Here is a 17,828-nt window from a genome sequence, read left to right as displayed (position 1 = left end):
ACAGTTTATTAAACCTTCTATAATTATCTAACATTTCATTCAACACCCTCACATATTGTCTTGTATAAAAATGTATTTATATACTCTTAATATGTTATTTAAAATTGTCTTACAATATTTAATATCAAAAGACCCCCATATTTTTTTAACTTTTTTTAACTTCTTATAATTATCTAATATTTTATTTAACACTCTCACATATTGTCTTGTATAAAAATGCATCTATCTACTCTTAACATATCATTTAAAACCGTCTTACAATATTTAATATCAAAATGCCTCCATATTTTTTTAATATTTCATTTAACTCATATAATTATCTAACATTTTATTTAATATCTTTACATGTTGTCTTGTATCAAAATGTATTTATTTATTCCTATCATTTCATTAAAAATCTTCTTACAATGTTTACTATCAAAGTACCCCCATATTTTCTAACTTTTTTTTAACCCCTATAATTATCTAATATTTTATTTAACACTCTCATATTTTGTCATGTATTGAAATACATTTATCCATTCCTAACATTTTATTTGAATCCTTCATACATTGTGTAATATCAAAATACCCATATTTTTTTTTAACATTTTATTGAACCCTAAATTATTATCAAATATCCAAATACTCCTTTTACATGACATATGAACTAGATTTAACAAATAAAATTAAGTTTTGAGTTAAAATTCGTATAAATATCTTTTTCTCACGAATTGACTTTTTTCGATTCGAATTTAAAAATGCAAACTTCTTCCTTTTGAACGAACCTGCAATCAAGTATTTAAAAACCGGATTGGACCGACCGATCAAACCGTGAACCGGTACTGTAGCCAAGTACTGTTGAAGACAAAACCGTTGTAAGGTTGAAATTGGGTTGGACCGCGGTCGAATCGTCGGTTCGCACATGAACCACAGTCCAATTCGGTCTAGGCGATTCCCGGTTTATAAAATAACACTTTTATTTTTTTCCTGTTCCTTGCAATGCATGTAAACGCAAAATGCCTCAATATTTTTTTAATATTTCATTTAACTCCTATAATTATCTAACATTTTATTTAATATTTTTACATGTTGTCTTGTATCAAAATGTATCTATCTATTCATAACATTTCATTAAAAATCTTCTTACAATGTTTACTATCAATGTATCCCCATATTTTCTAACATTTTTTTAACCCCTATAATTATCTAATATTTCATTTAACACCCTCATATGTTGTCATGTATTGAAATATATTTATCCATTCTTAACATTTTATTTGAATCCTTCATACATTGTGTAATATCAAAATACCCATATTTTTTTTTAACATTTTATTTAACCCTAAATTATTATCAAATATCCAAATACTCCCTTTACATGATATATGAACTAGATTTAACAAATAAAATTAAATTTTGAGTTAAAATTCGTATAAATATCTTTTTCTCACGAATTAACTTTTTTCGATTCGAATTTAAAAATGCAAACTTCTTCCTTTGGAACGAACCTGCAATCAAGGATTTGAAAATCGGATCGGACCGACTGATCAAACCGTGAACCGATACTGTAGTCGAGTACTGTTGAAGACAAAATCATTGTAGGGTTGAAATCGGGTTAGACCGCGGTCGAACCGCCGGTTCGCATATGAACCACGGTCCAATCCGATCTAGGTGGTTCTCGGTTCAAGGCTTAGTATAAAATAACACTCTTATTTTTTTCCTGTTGCTTGCAGTGCATGCAGACGCAAAACTTCAGTTGCTGCAGTCGCTGAATTTCTCTAACTTCACATGCTTGGGTACGTCATTTATTACAGAATGATAAAGAAAACGGTAAAACTAATGCAAATGTTGAGTCTGGTAAGGAGGTTGAGAATTTGAAGGATGAAGCTTATGCATATACCAAGAAGCTAGCTAATATGGAAGGTACTGGGGCAAAACACAGAGGTGGCGTAGCTATTAATGAAAAAAGAGAGAGAGAGGTAGAGACAGGGAAAAAAGAGGATGTAAGGAATTACTGTTGGTATTTTCTTGAGAACTTTCAGACCTGCTCCTTTTGTCCTCTGTGCCAGTAACTAAGCATGTAAGTAGGGTATTTTTTCTTTGCTTATCAACTCTTCTGATGTGTTGCAGGCTTTTAGGTTTTTTGACTTGAATCTAGTCGGCTACATAAGGGTGAGGAAAATCTTTTGCTTTTGTTGAGTTAAATCCTGTAAAAGAGTTGTAACGTGTATTGGTTGGCTTTTCAGGTTGAAGACATGAGGTTGATTATCCATAACTTGGGAAAATACCTTTCCCACAGGGATGTCAAGGTGAGAATTTGAATTTTATATCTTCTTTCTAGGACCTAAATTTCTTTTTTAAATATAGATTTAAGAGCAATACTTTATATACCTAGTTTTGAATACTTAATTGGATATTCAAATGATATATCTGAATGTTATTTGTGTGATCGTGATACCCAATTTGGGATATTCAAAACTCTCTCTATATATATATATACACACTATGTAAATCATATGTAATTATTAATTAGACATAATTTTTTTTAAGTTTTTACATAAAACTATAATTCTGGTTCAATTGACCGGTCCAAACAGTCCAATCGATACCAATATTTAAAACACTTTTTTTTCGGTTCGGTTTTGAAAACCTTGCCTGTAATAATTGATATTAAGTTTAAATGAGAGTGAGATTGAGTGTTTGAGTAATATGAGAAGTGTTGATAGTGAAAGTGAGAGTGAGAGAGTTTATATAGATATGGTGAATGGTAGTTTCGATATTTTAAAAAATATTTAGATAATTTTTGTTTAAGAATAGAAAAAGTGAGTATTTTCGCTTAATATGGGGCAAAATGGGTAATTAATTTAATTTCCCTTTTACTAATATCCCCAAATATAATAATAATAATAATAATAATAATAAAATTATATATATATTTTAATATATAATTAAATATATAAATAATACATCATAATATAATTAAATAATTTTAAATAAAAAATAATATTCAATAATCAAGAGTTTGCTAAAAATTCTCCGTTACTAGTCATCATGATCGAATCTAACTACATCTATTTACTTTGAATTTTTAACAATTTTCAGTTTTAATTAATTCTCAACCATTCCGCCGCTCATCAATTCACACACGCGATAATCACGTGACCTCTTCACTCTGTCGTTTTGCCCCCACCTTTTTCTCGTTCTATAGCTTAGACATTCACGCACGCAGTCACAGTGGACTAGCTTGAAGCTTCTTGGTACACCGCTCATAATTTCAGCTGTTCGATCGCCCTTTCCCAAAGCGCACGATCTTTCCCCTAATATAGCTTCACATTATTATTATTCTATCTCTTCTCTATTCTTATACAAAATTAATCCATTAATCAAAGTCTCGTCGGGACGGGACATTTTCCGGCCGATCTTTTGGTCGGTAAGTCTTTTTTTTTTCTAATTTAATTTAATTTAATTTATCTTTCTAACAAAGCTGTGTTTGCTTAAATTGCAGTGATAATTGACGTGTTAGACCAAACTCGATTTCTTTTTAGTAGCTACCTTTTTCTTTAGGGATTTTATTTTTTTTCATTTTTCTAGGTAATATTATAAAATTAAATGTTCATTTTATTGATTTCGTGGTTTACGTTGCTGATTTTATTATTATTTAAATTATTTATAGCGAGGAAAAACAAAAGTAAATATAAACTTTTTTCTATCATTCTTTCGTAAGGCATCTTAAAAAGGAAAAATGGAGTGGTAGAATCAATATTTAACAAATTTATTTGTTTTATTTTCAAGCTTCGTTTATTCCCAGTATGCTTATCCAATTTTGTCAACCCTTCTGGTATATTTCAATTCTGACCAATGGTCGTTTTCAAAAAATGTGTCCTGTGATTTTTTTTTTGTTTTAATATATATTTTACATATGGATTGGTTTTTCTTTATTTTGCATACTAGCGCCCAGATTTCGGGCGTGTATAGATGAAGATGGATTTAGAAACGATGATTTGCTGTTGAAGAAGTGTGCTGTATTCGGCTTCTTTCTTGTTCCTTCGTTATAGGTTATTGGAAATGGGCTGTTTTCATTCTAAAGTTGCAAGACAGCCCCCTGGACATGAAGACCCTGTAGTTCTCGCCTCACAAACTGCTTGTAAGTCGTTGGATTTTTTTTTTTCATGAACTATTGTTTTGAGTTTCTATGAGCCATGGTTCAATGCTTCTTTGATTGGTACTAGATATGAAATTTAATAATAAAAAACATATAAAATATTAACATCATAAAGCTAAACTTTTTGCATCTTGGAAGTTTAGGATCTTGATTTTTTTCCGTGCCTTCTATTTTGATTTTTGATGTATAACATGTTTTAGTTTTCCTGATATTTCAATTGATTATTGGAGGAAACATAATAATTCTGAAGATTGTGAGTATTTTACCGGTACCCAGGCTTGCTTTTATATTGATAGTTTATTTTGACTTAGGATGAATATGGGGTGATTTTCTTTATAGTTGATATAAAACATGGAATGGAAAAAGAAAAAAACATTTTCAAAGATGGTTATGTCCAAATAGATTCTGTTAGTCTCAAGGGCCAGGCTTAGAGTAAAATCCCTTGGTTTCAAGGGCAAGGGATTAAATTCCTTGGGGCCATCTTCTTGGGGATATTCTATTTCTTGGCTATTTAGGTTCTAGGGTCTGAAAGTAGTCTGCAGTTCAGAAATTGTTGAAGTTAGATTAATCTTCTATGTGTGCCCATTTGCTCAGGTGCTCTATTTTATGTTAAGTTAAGTTATCTTCATCTGCTGCTTTTTTTGATCCCCAGTTAGTGTCAGTGAAGTTGAAGCGCTTTACGAACTATTCAAAATGATCAGCAGTTCTGTGGTTGACGATGGATTAATAAGCAAGGTATCTCGTGTTTCATTGCTTGTGTCAAAGGATTTTCCTCATCTATATATGCATTTACACTTAAACATACATACATTATATTTAATGCTATGTTAGTCCGGCTTCTCATTATGTAAAAGTGCTATATCTTTACTTATTAGTTATCTCTCTTTCATAGATGGTAATTCAGAACAATTGTCTTCCTTTGACAAACCCCCTAAGCCCCCTGGCTACCAATAAATAAAACTTTTCACAAAGTAATATAAAGGGTAAGATGTTGCATATGTAGAATGGATAAGCATTACAATTTGGGCTGCTGAAGACACTTTAGTTTTCTTTCTTCAAATCCAAGGCTGAATTTCACTTTAGAATTATATATTGCATCAAAGTTGATTAGACCAGATACTTTGTGTCACTGAATTGTGTTCGTATTGTGTCATTTCGGGTTTTTGGTCATAAATTCTCAACCCTACCTTGACCCGAATTATATTCGTTTCGAAAATTTTCAACTCTAACCCAACCTAAACTGTGTTCAAATTGACCCGACACATCCTGAATTGACCAAAATTGTCTATTGCTTTTGCTTTCTTAAATGTTTTTAGCATTTTAATTGCATTTCCAAATTACTACAATCTATTATTAACAAAACACACATGACATTTTGCCCTTTTTACAAATGATCTGAAAAAAAATGCATACCAAGATCATTTTAAAAAGGTCAATAATTTTAGTAACCAAATGTCATTCTCACAATTAAAAAATAAAATAATCTTTTTTAATAGAAATCAAGAATAATGGGAGTAATTATAATTATATGGAGATACAACAATATGTAATACGTGAGGATTTCAACTGTTGTTAATAGTTGTCCTTTAATATTTCTTCAATTTACTCCTGACAAATTCTATTATAGTGCCATTTTTCTAAACATTCAGGTAAGTTTGGGTTAATTCGAGTTATTTTCGTGCCAACCCAAACTTGACACGACTTAGTTTTGACTCATATCAGTTTAATTCAAGGTAAATTTTATGTTTAAAAAAAAAAAAACTTAACCCTAATTTTATTTTTTTCTTGTTATTTTGGGTTAATTGATCGTATTAAAAATTGACAACTCTAAATGTGATGTAAGTTTGATGACTTACCATCACAACTCAAATATATATACATGAAAACGTAGTGCAAGATGTGTTGATATGATTGCTATAATAAATTTGCGGCTTTCTATATTTCTCATGAATTTTGTGTGGAGCTTGCTAGACTTTCCATGACTTGTGATTCTTATGACCTCTATATCTCAATTTGATTTCATATATAACCTTCACCAAATCTCCTGGATTTTATTTTAGAGTAGTGTATGTGCACAACTTCGGTGCACAAATAACGATATGTCATCATGTGATTGGATAGTTGAAAATTACAGATAAAACAATACCTAATCACATTATGATATATCGTTCTTAGGAGACAAAAGTTGTGCACATCGTTTTATTGTTTATTTTATTTTCCAGTCAATTAAGGGTGTTGACAAGTTGATTTGTGATTACCCTATATTTTGCCAATTCTCTTGAATCCTTAAGGAGAAAAAGAAGACTTTTTTTGAATATATTTTATCTTTGAGTAGTCAAATTAGAACCAACTTTTACATCAATCTTTCACAAAAAATAAAGCAGCAACCATTCTACCATATGCCCCATAAACCACCATAAACATTTTACCATTCTATTTCACCGCCCAGTTACTTACATATTGTAATTCCCTATTCCATATCATGGTTTATTAACTGCATCTTTCCAAAATCCTCTCTTGTTTTTCTCATCTTACCTCTCTTTTCCTTCACTCATCTCTTTAAGATTTATTGATCTCTTTGATTTTATGATGAAAATTATTAAAGCTTAAAATGAGAACAGACAATATAAAGAAAGTTAATTGTCATCATGAGTTATGATTTAAGTTTTAAGCAGATATTTGAATCTTTTTATTAATTTTGGTAGTGTTGTATTTGAGACTAAATTTTAATTATTTTTTTGCATATGCAGGAAGAATTTCAGTTGGCTCTCTTCAAGAACCGAAAGAAAGAGAATCTCTTTGCTAATAGGGTATCCACATAAACTTGCATTAGAAGCATTATAAGTGTTATTAATATCAACTAATTAATTTGTTTGTATTACTTTTGAGATTCTAACATGCCTTAAATTTGTGTGTAGATCTTTGATCTGTTTGATGTCAAACAGAAGGGAGTCATTGATTTTGGTGACTTTGTTAGATCTCTCAATGTATTTCATCCAAATGCTCCTCAAGAAGACAAGATTAATTGTAAGTTAACTGGATGTGGTCTGTTGACTTAGAGTATTGTGTACGTCAATCTTTTTCCATTGTATTTTTTGACTATATGTGATAGGAGCCCAACCCATTATTCAACCAAAACAAAATCACAACCAATGAAGGAATAGAAATCATTTTATTTATAAAGGGGGATTACAATAGGAGAAGCGACAATTTGAGGAGCCAACACCCACAAATTCTAGCCATTCGAAGTGTCGGAGACCTCCTAAATCAGCCCTAAGCTTGTCCACAATTTAGATGCGCAAAACTATAATTTTCCTTCTCCTTTTTCCTCATTGTTACTCCCTTTTTATTCTTATCATAATATTAATATCGTAATTCAAACTTTATCAAAATTCTTAATTCCTTTAATTCAAATATTATCCAATTAAATTATTTTCCTTATTATTTTGATTCCATTACTAAGATATTATCATTATATTTAATTTCTATTATTTTCATTACTATTTTAATTTTAACATTATGTGCCCATTTGAAAACCACCTTTTCCTTAAAGTGGAAAATTTTAAATTTTTTTGCTTTCTTTCTATTTTTATCCAACTTGTCCGATTTTTTTTTCATCTTTATATTTCTTTCTACCCAATTTGGAAAAACAAACAGAAACACAATCACGAACAAACACAACCAATAAAGCAACATAAATCATTTTATTGATAAAAAAGATTACAATAGGATAAATCAACAATTTGAAGAGCCAAGACTTCCCAATTCCGACCATTGAGGCGTTGGGGACTTGCCTATTTAGTGCTAAGGCTGCTCACATCTAAGATGCCCAAAACTATAATTTTCTTCTTTTTCCTTATTGCTACTCCCCTTTTATTCTTCTCATATCATAATATCCTATCCTAATTCAAACTCTATTACAATTCTTGATTCCACTTAATTAATTCAATCATTGTCCTAATATTTCATTATTCAAATATTATGCAATTCAATTATTTTCCTTATTATCCTGATTACATTATTCATATATTACCTTAATATGTAATTTCCATTATTATTCTAATTCTAACATTACTCGTCCCTTCGAAAATTACCTTGTCCTCAAGATGGGAAAATTGGAAAAATCTCCTTTTTATTTTAATTTTTATCCCACTAATTCAAAATTTATTTATTTTTCATCTTTATATTTCTTTCTACCCAATTGGAAAAAACAGAAATACAACCAATGTAGAAACACAAATCATTTTATTGATAAAAGGGGATTATAATAGGATATATAGGCAATTCGAGGAGTTGGGGACTCCCAATTTTGGCCATTCGAGACGCTGAAGACCTCTTAAATCAGTAGTAAGGTTGCGCATAGCTAGGATGCCCAAAACTATAATTTCACTATTATTTTCCTCTTTTTCCTTACTGCTACTCCTCTTTTGTTCTTTTCATATCATTCATTCAAATATTGTCCTAAATTTCCATTATTTTCATTATTATCCTAATTCTAACTATATGTGTATCTGGAATGTCTCTGCAGTTGCTTTCAAGCTTTATGATCTTGATAGTACTGGATTTATTGAGCGCCAAGAGGTATGTTGGAGGTTACTCTTTTCATGTGCTCTGTCATGGTAGTTCTTCTGGAACCCACTTTATGTGTTTTTGTCAATTCATTTTGCATGGTACTAAATATTCCTTTGCCCATGGGGAGCTTGATTTTGAGTGTGTTCAAAACCATGGTGGTGGGAATTTTCAACCACTCAACCTATGTGACAGAAATTGTGGCTCATATCATGGTTATTGGTATTATTTTTAATGAGCCAAGCAATTCAAGTGGAAATTCTAAACAGGAGTATGAGTTTTCCGCTTTTACGATAAATTGATGGTCTTCCACAAAGATAGCATTTTCATTGTTACACGATCAGGTCCTGTACTATTTTGTTGACTCATTGAATATATAGATAATATTTTCAATGATACAGTTATAAATGATTTTTGGGGAAATTGTCATTTGTATGTTGATTGGCATGTGATACAGTTATACATATGTTCTTTTCTTTTAGTTTTTCAACATCATTTTGTGCATGAAGAAATATGTCAAGTGATAAAAGATTTATTCCTCAGTACAATATGATACTCTGTGACTTGTTCTTCCCTGTCCTCTAATTAATAATGATTGCTGGGCACCTCTCTACTAAAGCTTTTTCTGTGTCATATCAAAACGTATACCATCCATATGCTTAATGAGCCTTTTCGTGTACTTAGCAGTTAAAATTGTCTAGATAAGTGGTGAAGAAATAAAAATGGTTGAAGTTTGGATTCTGGATATCGTCGTTGATTCAGTTGTGCTTTATCTAATCATCTTTGCAGGCAACTTCATTATATGTGATTTTGGCAGGTCAAGCAAATGCTAATTGCACTTCTGTGTGAATCTGAAATGAAATTGGCTGATGAAACCATCGAGATCATTCTTGATAAGGTGAGCTAATGCTATTGGATCTTATTATTATTTTTATGTTTTGGCTAACCTCAGTTGTACTGGGATTTTATTTTTCTCAAAACTTAGCTGCAATGTGAGCTTCTTTAAAAACCCTATGAGTCAAATAACTTCCCAGCCCCATCCCCACTCCCACACTGAATTGGAGTATAATATTATTAGTTCTTGATCTTTCTAGCATATTTAGATTGTAATGGGACATTATTAAAAAAAAAATTAATCAGATTTTGTTCATAAGGTTGATTTGAATTTGTGGATGTGTGGCTTGTTAAGTATAAGACTACAGGCTTGGCATGAGTTTTGTGTGGATTTGCCAGGGGCTTAATGGGTTTGATCAGGTTTTGATCAATTGATTTTGGGGCATATGAACATGTGTTGTGGAGGCGATAATTTTTTTCCAGTCACTTTATTATATAATTGTATGCCTTTTTTAGTATTGACTTAAAGTTTTAACATGTTCAACTTCCTGTTGATAGACATTCATTGAAGCTGATGTCGACCAGGATGGTAAGATAGATAAATCTGAATGGCAAAATTTCGTTTCTAGAAACCCATCACTGTTAAAGATCATGACCCTTCCATATTTGAGGTAAGTAATTGTGTTTGCTTGCGTTGAATATTTTGTTTTACTAATTGCAGTTGCTTCTGACTAATATACACCTTACATTTGGTAATGTAAATGCAGGGATATTACAACTACTTTTCCAAGTTTTGTTTTTAATTCAGAAGTTGATGAGATTGCTACATAATTGAAGCAGGAATCGGCTTAGAAAATTTGTGTGTTTTCCCTTGTATTTGATTTTTGAAATTAACTAGTGCAGAAAGGGAAGGGAACAGTGCTTTGATGTGTGACTGACTATATAATACTTAGTTTAGTACTCGGTTAAATTTGAAGCTTGGTGATGTGTAGCTCTTTCCCAAATGTGTAGATTTAGATTGATTTGATTAATATCGTTTTTCTTACTTTAATTCCAATACCAAGTGATTCAAACAAAGGATATACTTCGTCATGATTTAGGTTTAGGGGAGAATGAGGCGAAGAGAGGTCAGTTGAAATAATACAAACTTTCATTCATCCTCTTCAATTTTGTTTCTTTTAATTTTGGTCCTCATTTTATTGCCCTTATGCCAAACAATTAGGACACACTATCTATAGGACTTACATGTATTTATGTGGTTGTCAATTTTAAATTAGACCTTCTACATCAGCGAACGAGTTCAGTTTTATAAAAATGGAAGCATTATAATTTTTGAATTATGGTTGTATCACATTTCCAACTTGGAAGTTATTTATAAAAATTTATATGTATAATTTTAAAATTATAACTATAATTATCTCTCTTGCAAATTGGAGTTTACAAAATTAGGGAAATTTCTGTATATGATTTAAATGATGTGTTGTGATTGATCTAGTTTGCTTATAACAATTATAATAATAATTATCAGGTGACCATTAGATTGACTCTTTATAAGACAATTTACAAGAGAAAGTATAGATCATCTTTTTATTGGGATAAGGTAAGCAAAAGATGTTCTAGCATAGGCTTTGGGGTCAGATGTGATTCAAAATATGATTGAGGATATCAGACTAATTAGGGAGAGGATGACACAAACCCATGATCGTTAGAAGAGCTATGTTGATCAAAATAGACGAGACCTGCAGTTCAATCTGGGTGATGACACAAACCCATGATCGTTAGAAGAGCTATGTTGATCAAAATAGACGAGACCTACAGTTCAATTTGGGTGATAAAGTCTTTGTGAAAGTTTCCTCCTATATATATGTGATGAGGTTTGGTTAGAGAGGTAAGTTGGCTATCAGGTATGTGAGACCATTTGAAATTTTGGGAGCGTATAGGTAAGGTTACCTATTGACTTGTGTTGTCAGTAAACATTGACCATATCTATAATGTGTTTCATATGTCGTTACTGCATAAGCATATCGTGACCCAACTTATGTGTTGAGGATAAAGGATGTGGAATTCAAGGATAATTTGGTTCAGATTCTTGATAGGTGAGTTAAAAAACCTCAGAAACAAGCAGATTTCTTTGGTTAATGTTCTATAGAGGAACCATAGGGTTGAGGAAGCCATGCAGGATGTTGAACAGGACATGAAACAAAGGTTTCAATAACTGTTCGAATGAATATTGAAGACAAAATTCTTTTAAAACGGAAGATTGTAATACCCGTAGGTATGCTCAACGGTTTTCTCATCTTTTGGCCTTGATTATTGTGTTGATGTGTTTAAAATTAAATAGTTATTGTTTGTGGCTAGAATGGATGTTCATTGTAAGGGTGGACACCTATTTGTGTGTTGAGAAGGGCAAATCCATCATTTTGCGTTGATTGCGTGAAAATGGTTAAAGCATTCATGTTAGGGCGTAAGTTCGTTCATCAGTTCACACGAATTTAAAATTAGATAAGGACTAGTTTTATGGTGATTTCAAGATTTACATTTAAGTTGGAAATAGTTGGAACGACTGTTCATGAAGGGGAACAATTGTTTTTGATGTTATTTTTTGGCAAAATAAAAAGAAGTTTATGGTTGTTTGGCTAATTTTGGAACCTTGTGATTTCAAAGCAAAAAATAGTTAGTGAGATGGAGATTTTGAAACATCAAAACATCAAATTCAAGCCAAGCCACAAAAAGATCATTGCTTTCATAAGAGGAAAGGTAAGTAGATGATCCTTTCCTTGTTAGCATGATTTGATACTAAAAGAGCATGATTTTATTTTTGTTCTTGCGCTAAATATTGAGTATTGTGAATGAGCATAGTGGAAATGTGTCTATTTTTTTATGATTTGCATGATGAATATGCTAAGGATGTGTAATTAGTAAAGGTGTCAATGGGTTGTGTTAAGTTCGATCAACTTTGGTGTGGCCCATCGGGCCTGTAGGCCTTGTCCGACCAAAGTTTGCATAGTCATGGGCCTTTCGTGTTGAGTCGGCTCGCTAAAATATATAGGCTTATGACACAATTCTATATATATAAGGATGTGCGATGTTGAGCCCTTAACAGGTTGACCATGGGTTGGCCTGTTAATTAAATAAAACTAATTTTTATAATTTTTTAATTAAAAGATTAAATAAAAATTATTTTCCAATTACACAATTTTATTCAGCCATATGCATGACTTTCTTCTGCATGAATTAACAGAACTTACCTCATGTTATGAAGTTTGTGCCCTCCTTCCATATTTATTTTCATAAATACTATATATTTGCAATAAAAATTATTGAACATTGTCTACTCTATTATCGTTGGAAATTAAACAATTTTCATTAATAGCATTTAAACAATTTTTTACTCCTAATAATTTTGCCCTTGGTAGCAACATAAAGTAAAGGAATTTCGGTTTAATATTTTTTAAATTTCTATTTTATTTGTTTAGATATATTTTAGAAAGTATTATGATACCTATATTCTTTAAAAATTTCATTAATTTCTAACATATTATATAAAGTTAAACATGTAGTTAAATAGTACACACTTGAGCATTGGTTCGTGGTTGTCTTCAAGTTCCAACATGTTTATTAGAGTCATAACAATCTCTCAATCATAAACTGTATTAAAAAAATAGAATTTTTTGGTTGACTATTGAATAAGCATATTACAACTAATTCATACATTTCGCCTGCTTTCAACATGAAATATGTTGAATTTCACCTAATTTTAACATTTGCTTTTAACTTTTTTCATCTTAACCTCATTGACTTACAAAATTCATGATAAGCTCGAATTCGTGATGGAGATAATGAAATGTATACGATGATATTTCTAATTGTTGATATATGATCTTTAGTCATGCTTCAATCATTTTGAGTTATTAAATTATAATATGACATGTATATTTAATATGAAAATTTTTTTCACTAAATAGAATATATATATGATTTAACATTAATTCAATTACTCTATCATTATTTTTTCTTTTATCAAAACTCATTGTAAAAGTAGAGTTATTAATTTTATATTCATAAAAAATATTAGCTAATTACCTATAAATTATATCCTTATGTGTATATTCTAATGACTTAAGTACAATTACTTTTTTACACAATTGTCAGTCATAATCAATGAAATAAGGCATTGCACATAAGTATCTTATGTTTTGATTTGTGGTCGTTCATAAGTTTGAAGTTATTGAAATAACATCATTAAAATTACCAAGTTCTATAAATTTTTAATTTCATTAATTCATAATTTCTAAAAATATTTGTCATAAGGGTAAACCTAAGAATTCTTTTAAATGTGGGTTGAATATTATTCTGCATCATCTATACTAAAATTTCATCTTCAGTGTAAGAAAAAGGTTAGTCAGAAGTGACAACATACCTGTCATGTAGTGTCACATTTTAGTTTGATCATGGATGAAATTAAACATTTCTCTAATGCACTTGGAACCACTCAAACCTTCTACTACATTGACGTTAGCACTAATAAATTGTGATCTGGTGAAGGCAATTTGTTGTTATCTTCTTATCTCGTGTGAAATTATTTTACAATAATTTGTGATATGTCAATAAAGATGACTGGTGCCACCCAAACTGACACATTTCAAACATGAGTCATAGTGTTTGCACATTGCCCATCGAATTACTCTTCTTTCAGTCATTTCCTGTGTTTGATCAAAGTGGTCCCACACCATAGATTTTTGCTTCTTTTTTTTTCTGTCAAGTTGTGACTCTCCTACTTTCACTTGTTGGTGTTTGTGCTCTTCTTCCACGTATATTGTCAATAATATCATCAGTGTCATAGTATTCAAATGGATTGAATTCATTTGAGCTCGTATCCATCTGTAATATTTTGATAAATGAAAAATAATCAATTGACTAACAAAATTCAAAAACTAAATTTTAAACACAGAAATATTGATTATGAATTTAGATAGTTCGAGAATAAGAGATTGATTAGAGAATGTGAGATTGAGAAAAATAAAAGATTGAGAGTGTATAAATTTTGGGAAGGGGAGATGGGTTTCTATAAAAAAAATTTGAAGAAAAAATTTTAAAAAAGTTAATTTGGTTAGGTTGGGTAGAACTTTTTAATTTTTTGGATTTTTTTTTTTTTGTTGTTTTTAAAGGCATGACTATAGTGTCATGTTGGGCTGGATTGGCCTACAGGCCGAGCACGACCCACTATAGTATTAGGTCATACGCTGTTAGATCACATGAATAAATAGTAGCCTGGGTCGTGCTTGGAGCTAGTAGCCCCTTTGACGCCTCTAGTAATTAGCCATGGTGATTTAACTTGTGGTAAGAATCTAATATTTATTTTCATGATCTAATGTATGAGCATTGATTAATGGTTGTCTTGAGGTAGAAACATGCCTAGGAATGCTAAATTGTGATTTGGTGGCCAAAAATTGCCAAACATCTGTAAGGTAAAGAAGTCGAATCAACAACGAATGGTCACTCTCACACAATGGTGACAACTATTCATCCCCTAGATTAGAGACAACGAACTTCGTTTGCCCTAGGAATGTTTGTTAAATAGTGACACCCTAAAAAACCATTCGTTATGGGATGAACATCCATTTATGATGATCTAGGAGGAATGACTAGTTTAGGAGCAAACAAACGTGCTCGGGGAGTAACATCGTTAGTTAAAGGTTTAGGTGAATGACCATTCAAGCTAGAGGTGTGACACTCGTTCATGGGCCATGGGAAATGAGCATGAAGCAATGGCCTCATATGCCTGTTCATGCAATGGGAAAATGGCTATGGAAAATGACTAGGGAAATGAATGAGTATAGATAAGCCCTAATGAAACTCGAAAAATAATGAGATGGATAATTGAAGATGCCTAACTATGTGGACAACAACACAGATCTCGACTGGATTAGATCTGAGTCGAAAACATAATACGATGTATATCTTTATTTTATCCACCAAGTTGTGTACAGTGTAGTAGTGAAAACAATAAGGCTAGTCTCTATGACCTTGATACTCATATGATTTATTATGCACTTGGCCCCGGGCATCTTAACATCTAGGATGCTTACCCACATACTTGACAATAGGCGTCTTAGCATCATGTAATACAATATGGGAAAGGCCTGACATGTAAGTGCATTAGGTATACTTTCTGTTAGACATCGAGGATGTTGTATGTTTTCACTAGGCATCCGAGACACCGATGTATATCGTTTGGTATTAGTTATTCAGGATGACACCACCAATAGAGATATGTCATTGGGTGTCGAAATAGTTCAAATTGACATTTGGAGAAGAGTGTCACAATCTTTCACCTTGTCTCAAGTTTATGAATTTTTATAATTGTTGATGTGTTTTTGAATTACATGAGTGGCTAAACTTTATTATTCTAGGAATTGAGAGGGATACTTCGATCCCCATGAACATGTAGTTTTTACTATTTTATATTTTAATATTATTGTCGATATTTGATTTAATGAATGGATATATAATGTGTTGTGTTGAGTTTAGGGCCTAACTTTGCACATGTTAGTAGACTTACATAGATTATCGAAAGGTGGGTATGACAAGGGCTGGATATGAACTGAGCTGAGCTCGAAAATAGATTGGCTCAAGTTCGACTTATAGAAAATTATGATAGTTTGAGTTCAATTCGAGTTCATTGAATTGAAACTTAAGTTAATTTGAATTTGATTTGATGTTTAAGTACAAGGTTCGTAACTCGGCTTGTAGATATGGCTCAAATTTGGTGTTCAAATTCATGATTCGTATTTGTGATTTAAATTCTAGCTCGAATTTGTGGCTTGAATTTGACTATTAAGCTTAATCCATTAACATATATTAATTTCATAATCAGTGCATCTTCGAACATTCAACTCAATTTAATTTTCACAATCTTTAATCCTTGGCATGATTTTAGCAGACCACGAATTTGAAATAATGAAAATCAGAAAACATAGGTTCATTTAATAAGTATAATCCATGGAGAAGAGTTGTAAATAGACTTTGTACTCCAAGCATCCTTTACATTAAAAACCCCAAGTTTCATAACATTTAATCATCCATAAACTAAAATGGCAATGGTAACAAGAAATCCCAAGGTTCACAATGATTCGGGGACACCAACCAAATTCTGCTAATTTGCCAACAAGAAATCAACAAGTGAGTTTAATGGATCAAAATGTATCATGAAGAATCATCAGTTCAACCTATCAAATCACACAAATATGTAGATACTACTAGATGTAAAATAATACCCTAAACCTTTACCTATGACAACCAACCGATACATATGGCCAATGATGGGACCAAACATTGCAATTAAAGTTGATTCTTTTTTTACATTGACCAACCTACACATATCATTATGAAGTTACAAAATATTTAGCCAATACACTATATATCAAGTAGAATAACTAGTATTATGTGATTATTATTAGTTTACCTGTTTCATATTTTCCTTATATTCATCAACATTACAATTGAGATCACTCTCAACACCAGAGAATTTGATTGTAGCCTTAACATATGCTCAAAATATCAATATCCATATTAAAAAAGAAAATAAGTCTAATAAAGTAAGGTTAACTTCTCATAATAATAGCATATAAAAAGAAAAAATTATCACCTTGTAGTAGCATGGGTTGTGCCAAATCCATATGAAAATATCCATATTTTAGAAAAATAACTGATACTCCTTTCCATGTGCATATTCAATAACAACCTCATCTACAAGTTCATTGGTGCCCTTTTTTTTCCAAACCAATTCTAGCATTTCATCAAAATAACCTACACAAATTATATCCACTAGAATGTGCATAATTACATATAATGAAATATCCACTAGATATCACATATATTCGATAGCCCCTTAACAGAACATGGACTATCTATATTAGCTAAAGCTTTTAGTAGCAAATAAAATAGTGATTCTGATACAAAATTGAAAAGTGCACAAAACATATTCAACCATCATAAAATAATTTTCAAAAAAAAAATAATAAAGAGGTAAAAAAAATTGAAAAGAGAAAGAAAAAGCTAAGACACTTATGAGAAATAATCTTATGATAAAAAAAATTCAAAGGAAGGACAACTTGGTAGTTAGAGGGTAGCATGAATCTTCCATTTATAGCAAAACCCTCATCTCACCTTTCTTCAAAGCCAATAAAAAAAATATAAAAATCACCCCATTCCCATAAGACTTGTCACCATAAATACACACATTTGAAAAGAGGAAAAATCATAATTAATTAAGTACATC

General features: G+C 31.1%; 1 protein-coding gene across 5 annotated transcripts; it reads left to right on the top strand.

The window, feature by feature from the left end:
* The first annotated feature begins 3,176 nt into the window (after positions 1-3,176).
* On the top strand, positions 3,177-10,604 carry LOC123204603 (calcineurin B-like protein 9). Of its 5 annotated transcripts, XM_044621358.1 has the most exons (10): positions 3,178-3,412; positions 3,488-3,820; positions 3,934-4,126; positions 4,797-4,879; positions 6,895-6,954; positions 7,063-7,171; positions 8,673-8,725; positions 9,531-9,611; positions 10,106-10,218; positions 10,315-10,604. In XM_044621358.1, the coding sequence occupies exons 3-10, from the start codon at positions 4,048-4,050 to the stop codon at positions 10,376-10,378; spliced, it is 642 nt and encodes a 213-aa protein (XP_044477293.1). In that variant the 5' UTR covers positions 3,178-3,412; positions 3,488-3,820; positions 3,934-4,047; the 3' UTR covers positions 10,379-10,604. The 5 variants fall into 5 exon arrangements, with proteins under 5 accessions (XP_044477294.1, XP_044477293.1, XP_044477292.1 ...); XM_044621359.1 differs by lacking the exon at positions 3,488-3,820 and having other exon boundaries at positions 3,177-3,412; positions 4,038-4,126; XM_044621357.1 differs by lacking the exon at positions 3,488-3,820 and having other exon boundaries at positions 3,178-3,408.
* The last annotated feature ends 7,224 nt before the right edge of the window (positions 10,605-17,828 follow it).

Source organism: Mangifera indica, chromosome 20 (genome assembly GCF_011075055.1).
Source record: "Mangifera indica cultivar Alphonso chromosome 20, CATAS_Mindica_2.1, whole genome shotgun sequence".
In the NCBI taxonomy this organism is placed as follows: Eukaryota; Viridiplantae; Streptophyta; class Magnoliopsida; order Sapindales; family Anacardiaceae; genus Mangifera; species Mangifera indica.
This window is presented reverse-complemented; position numbering and strand designations above follow the sequence as displayed.

What these genes read in the sequence shown, in the direction of transcription:
- LOC123204603 (XM_044621359.1), top strand. Translation starts at nt 4,048, where the DNA reads ATGGGCTGTTTTCATTCTAAAGTTGCAAGACAGCCCCCTGGACATGAA. An exon ending in TCGAGATCATTCTTGATAAG is followed by an intron (nt 9,612 to 10,105) that starts GTGAGCTAATGC and finishes TCCTGTTGATAG; the next exon opens with ACATTCATTGAAGCTGATGT. An exon ending in ATGACCCTTCCATATTTGAG is followed by an intron (nt 10,219 to 10,314) that starts GTAAGTAATTGT and finishes ATGTAAATGCAG; the next exon opens with GGATATTACAACTACTTTTC.